Raw genomic sequence first — 6,313 nt, 5'->3', positions numbered from 1 at the left:
GGGATTTTTTTTTTATAATTTTGATTTTATGGAAAAAATGAGTAATAAATTAAACAAAGTTTTGTAGTCGTTGATGTTGATAAATTTATCCATTTTTAATTGAGTTATTTTGAGGCTAACTCGGTCAAAATTGATTAATGGACCAACTCGATCAAAATTTACAAATATTTTGGACTAAATTAAGAACTCTAAAATATTAGGGACCAAACCGATAAAAGATTCAATCATGTGGACCGAATCAGGTTTTTTCTCTGTTAGTTTTAACCATTTAAATTGACGAAAAGATCAGTTCGGGCTAATTTTTGAAACTTTTATGACTAAATCGAGAAAATCAAAATATTTGAGATCGAATTGAGAAAAAAAATCAAATATACGAAACTGAACTGAAAATTCATCCGAATTTTACCCGTTTTGGATATTTTATAGAGAATAAATATTGAGCCATTACAAATATGAGGCCACCGATTTGGGCCAGTGGATGATATGGGCCTCGGTCCGCAGCTGTCGGCATTTTTTAAGTTTGAACGACACAATCTCGGCTCCTCCCTCTCTCCGTAAACTGTTTGAGGAAATGCCTGAAGGAAAGCTCAGAAACATTGGAGAGGAAAAACCCACGATTACCCTCAGGAGATCCCCGAGATTTCTTCGCGCAAATCGAACTGAAGCGATAGATCCAATAACCCGGAAGCTAGAGCTAACAAAAGTTCGTCACCCAGATCAATTTTTGACATCTCCAGGCTTATCCGTCACCAAATCCCTGCAGAAATGTGGAAGAAGTAAAACGGACGGTTTGAAAATTTCAGAAAAATCGAGGAAAGGGTCTAGAAGGTCTGCAGAAGTGGACGTCGGAGCTGATGCGGGTAAAAATGAAACGACCAAGGGCTTGCAGAAGGGTAATTTGATCGAGAAGAGGGTGACTAGGAGTTCTGCTCGTGGAAGTAAAAATGTTGATAATCGAGGGAATGAGCGCGTTTCTGGTGAGGATTCTGGCGAGAAGGTTAGAGTTTCGCGGAAACAAGGGATGTCTAAAGTTGGTTCGAAGTTGCGTGAGCGATGCTTAGGAAGCATTGAGAAGAGGATTACTCGTAGTTCCAGCCGGACGATAGTCACTGAGAAGGTGGAGAAGGCTAAAAATGCGTACTCTCAAGATCTTGACAAAAATTCTCTCATCCAGAGGGGAAGTGGAAATCAAATTTGCTCGAGAAAGACGCAGAATGGTAAGAAGAGGAAAAGAAAGCAAGTTGGAGAAGAATGCGAGCTTGTTAATGGATGGACTAAGGAACAAGATTTGGCATTGCGAAGAGCTTATTTCACCGCCAAGCCCACGCCTCATTTCTGGAAAAAAGTTGCTAGGATGGTAATTGCTTCTTTTCCAGGTTCTTATATTTGCTGTCAAAATCATGAATTTGAGTATAATTCATTCACTGGGTTTTTGTTGGTCTGAGTCTGACCTTTTATGTCGAAGGAATTAGATTTCCCAATTTCCAGTAAGTAACGTTGGTGGTCCTAGTCTCATTTCTTGAGTCGCAGAAGAATAGTATTGTTTGAAAATTTTGACATTCGAAATTAGTATCTTGGCTTTTCTGTTGGTACATATAGCAGCTGAAGAAGAATGATTTTACAGTTCTTCTCAATGGCTAGTTTCTTTTAAGGAAAGGCAGATCACATGATGCTCTGCAAAAAGTCTTTGACAGAATTTCCTTGTGCCATTCTCCGTGTTTAATCATTTTGCTGTCATTAGATTATGGACCTTAATAGTCTTATTCATGTTTACTATAATTGAAGTTTTTAAATAATTAAACTGGAGAGTGAGTTTCTTAAAATACACATGATGCAATTATTGCTGATGACATATTTAAAAACAATGAAGAACGTGCAGAGTTGCCTCATAATCATGGTACAAGACTGGCTTACTGTTTACTGTCAAGTTCTCAGTTTGAGAGACTATTTCGAGTCAAATTAATGGCTTATATTTTATGGTGTTCTGAATTATTCATAAAGCCCTCATTTCATCTTGTAATCTTTTTGATTATTGTCAAAGAATCATGCTCAAGCTGATTTTGAGTGGAAATGATGTCCATGGACGGGATTAACTCAATTCGTCCTATGGTCTTATTCTTATCTGAAAGAATGAGTTGTTAGGTATCTAGGTTGTCTTGTCACCAACAGACTTCCCCTCCCTAATTCATTTTTGTGGACAGGACGACAGGTTGTCTTAGTATATTAGTTAGACAAATACAAGTAGATATGTACTATTTGAGGAAACAAACCTCAAATATACTTAAAAATCAAGATTTTCTTCTTATTTGTTTTGCTAAACGACTAACATTGTACTGGCTTAAAAATCACACTTTGCATAAAGTCTACAAATGTGCTTGCAGACGCATGATCCCTCGAATTCACTGCTGCAACTGTTCCCCCTCGAACTAGATGTATCATTATATTCTCTATCAAGTTTCTCGTTCCAATTCCTAGATTTTCTTGCTTGTGTCCTACCTTCAATTAAGTAGAATCTCGTAATTGTGCCAAAGCATAACTTAAAAATATGAAATCTCAATGAAATATGTTTTACATGATGTCCGACTTTGTTTGCTTGGTCATATATCCTATAACTTGTGAAAAGAAATCTATGGAAGATAATTTATTGTTAAACAGAGTGTGTATATTTTAGTTATATTTCCAAAAGAACCTATTTGGGTACTTTATTTATGACATTTTGGAACCTTAAAATGTTTTCCCGGACTCATCATATTCAAACCTTCCTTTCACATTGTTAATGAGCCGTGGAAATCTGTTGCAGGTGACCGGAAAATCTGCACAAGAATGTTTGGATAGAATTCATTCTGAGCATTTGACCCCACCTCAACCTCGAATACGGTCCAGAACAAACAGAAATGAGCTATCATCTCTCTCGTTTTCTGCTAGTGAACTGCTTAGTCCCACTAAAACAAAAAGAAAAAATCTTACACAGAGCAAGAGGAAGAGTCTTGTCGCACAGAAACGTGTGAGACAACTACTCCAAAAGCAACAAAAGGAGGATCAAGATTATGAAGCAGACTTGTTTGCGCTTCTTGAACCAAAAATGGACTCGCCATCTCTGAATTCCCTCAATAGTTCAGCATTTTCCACTCCAATACCAAACCTAGGACCTGGTTTTCTCACAAGATGCAGGGAGACATCTTCTTCAGCCTATAAAAAGCAATTTTCCAAATTGAAGATCTCGGTGAAGCCAGATTTTACCAGTCCCCCGGTTTTGAAGCAGATTAAAAACAAGGCTCTGCATGAGAGGTACATAGATCAGCTACACTGCAGGGATGCAAAAAGAAAGGCAGCGTCATTGAGGAATGCTAGGTCAATCCACAGTATAAGTGACACAAACTCGGGCCGTCTAAAGGTGAATATAGTTAAAGTTGCAAAAGATGCTCTGGTTTTTGAAGCACAAGATGCTATCAACCAGTTTCGAAGTCAGCAATCCAGCATGTTGTATGATAACATAGATGGTAATAGCAGCGAGAGTGACAAGGAAGAAGGTGACGATGAACTTCTATAGACTTTCCTTCTCCCCCCTCCCCCCCCCCCCCCCTATTTCTAGTTCTTAACACCATTGTTCACATCAGGTGTGAATGGATTCATTAGCTTTTTGTAGTCGGGGAATGGAATGGTGATAATCAATACAAATGTTGTGATGTATTTGTTGTTACATCATCTTCTGCAATATTTGACTAAACATCTTCCGACCTTTGTTTCCTAAATCCAAGTAGCATACAATACCCACACCATTCATGCAAAGACAAGAAAAATAAACCACAAGTTCGTGAAAGCGAAGGAGTTTTGGGGTTCAAACACCATCGACTTGATGAAATCATTGAATATATATTATTTTGAGAAATTGTTGTCAATTGGGTGTAATAAAATATGGGATAATTTTCAATTTGGTCCCTCATTTTAGACCGCTTTTCTGATTTGGTCTTCTATTTTTCCATCGACTCAATTTAGTCATCTGTTTATTCACCGTGTTTTTCCAATTAAACGTTAAAACTAACGGAGTTTACCTGCTTAGCCCATTCAAGATTTTCTTCTCACCTCTTCAACCAGTCAACATATCTAACGGAGTTTACACGCTTAGCCCATTCAAGATTTTCTTCTCACCTTTTCAACCAGTCAACATATCTTTGTCAATTTTCCTTTCTCCTAAATGTTGTAAACATAATCTAGGGATAATTAATGAATACGTCCCTAAAGTTTCCTAACTTTTTCAAAAATATACTAACACTTTTTTTGTTCCCAATTACGTCCCTCTTTTAACAAAAAGTTTTCCTGATATGTCCTCCAAACTAAAAATTTCCTATACTACCCTTATTTTGACATTTTGTATTAATTTTCCCTATGGCTCAAAAATGGTATCAGAGCCTAGGTTATTTTATTCAGACTTTTATTATTTATTAATAATAAATCATATTTTTCTTTGTTGAGGAAGAGATTTTCAACAAACCATGGATTCAAACGAGAGTTTGAACCAGAAGGATTTCATTTACATGAAATCCCATAAACAAGTGAATCTATTTAAAATAGATTCTTTACAACAGAAGTTAAAAAGACTTGGGTTTTTTATACTCTCTGAAGAGATTACGGAATATGATTTCTAATTCTCAATTTTTAGAAATTACACCAGATTCCTCTAAACTCTTCGGAGATTTTAGAGAAATTCAAAAGACGGTACAATATTACAGCAATCAGCTGTATGAAATACCTCGGCAGATTGAAGAAATCCTTAAGAAACAAGAAGAAATTCTTGGAACTCTAAAGGATCTTCAAACGAAAATCATAAATCTAGAACACACCTCTGGTTCTAGAAAAGGAAATACAAGAGGAAGGTTACCACTCTCGTTTGGTACCGAACCTTTGCTACATCAGAAAGGTAAAACCAAAATGGTACAAAAACCTTTAACTGACAAAGAAATGATGATTAATCTTATAAAAGCAGTATCAGAGAAAAATACTATCTGATGACTACTTTAGAAAGATTAAATCTGGAGGATCTACAAGATCTTGCAGATTCATTTGCGAATCTCAAAGTAGTAGATCTAAAAATGAATTTTCCTGAGGGTGAACAACCCATAGGGAATCCTCCAAGATACGTTGTTAAAACAGAAGAACCACAGAGTTAGTTTCATGTTGGGGAAAATTCACATCCAGCAGGAACCAGGTCAAGAAGGAGTAAGATACCACTACATCAAACTCCTTACGGAAAAACTATTTTAGATCCGATACATCTTTACGGGGTTATGTTAAACCTTGATGTTCTGAACTTCAAAAACAGAGAAGATCTCATAGATGATTGGACATCAGCTATGAGAATAGCAGCAGGAACTTTAGATCTCAATTGTAACGCCCCGTTTTTATCTTAAATGAGTTTATTTGAGTTAATCGGAGATTTCAGAGTTCACGAGCCAACTTGATTTTGATCAGGGTCCTTTTTGCAAAATTTGGATTTTTCAGGGACTAAAACGCAAATATTGAGTTTAATATATTATCTACACTTGGAAGAGATTTGACTTAGTCTCATTTGCTTCTCCTTCTTCCCTTCCATCGTTTTCTTCCATTGAAGCTTGGGGAAACGCCTCTTCAAGCTTTCAAAATCCAGTCCGAGCTCGATCCGTCCGTTGGAAATTATTTCTGAAGGCAGATTAGCGATCACTGCAGCGAGAGCTCCGTTATATCGTAAGTTTTTCTACGATCGAATACATTCTAGTTTTTGGATGTTGTTAGAATCATTTTAGATTCGAGTATGTTGTTCTAGACAGAGTTTTGATCGTTTATTATCTGTCAGTTTTGAATTAGAACGACGTTCGGATTTGTTATGATTTTTAAAAGCCATTTTCGAAAACTTGGATTTTGAGATTGATGAATTTGCTTTGTTATTGTTGTTTTGGCATTGATATGAGGTTATATCGGTATTGAACTGCTGTCTGCATTTCTGGTTTGTTCAGTTTATAGCCGTTACGCCGTCGGTTTGAGTTTTGGGTTTTCGAATCATTTTTGAATTGTTGAAGCATTGGCTTGTGAGTGATCGTTGTAGTTGATCATCTCTTATCTTCGTACAGATTCGTTGGAGTTGTCGAGTCCTGTGTTAGCAACATTTGATCGTCGAGTTTTGGACTAAGAACGGTAAAGAGATTTCCTTGAACCGTTGTTTGTTGTTTAGGTTGTATAGTTGTTGATACAATCTTTTGTTGTAGCTTGTCCGGAGTTGGATCTACGACATTGAAAGGTAAAAAGCAGTCATCGTAGCGGGATAGCATACTCGGGACAG

At 36.7% G+C, this 6,313-nt stretch overlaps 1 protein-coding gene across 1 annotated transcript; it reads left to right on the top strand.

Annotated features, from left to right (window-relative positions):
* Positions 1 to 482: 482 nt before the first annotated feature.
* Positions 483 to 3,780, top strand: LOC140866060 (uncharacterized). The gene is made up of 2 exons (XM_073270928.1): positions 483 to 1,357; positions 2,801 to 3,780. Exons 1-2 carry the CDS (start codon positions 572 to 574, stop codon positions 3,548 to 3,550), a joined length of 1,536 nt encoding a protein of 511 aa, XP_073127029.1. The 5' UTR covers positions 483 to 571; the 3' UTR covers positions 3,551 to 3,780.
* Positions 3,781 to 6,313: the final 2,533 nt, after the last annotated feature.

This window comes from Henckelia pumila, chromosome 4, assembly GCF_033568475.1.
Source record: "Henckelia pumila isolate YLH828 chromosome 4, ASM3356847v2, whole genome shotgun sequence".
Lineage (NCBI taxonomy): Eukaryota > Viridiplantae > Streptophyta > Magnoliopsida > Lamiales > Gesneriaceae > Henckelia > Henckelia pumila.
This window is presented reverse-complemented; position numbering and strand designations above follow the sequence as displayed.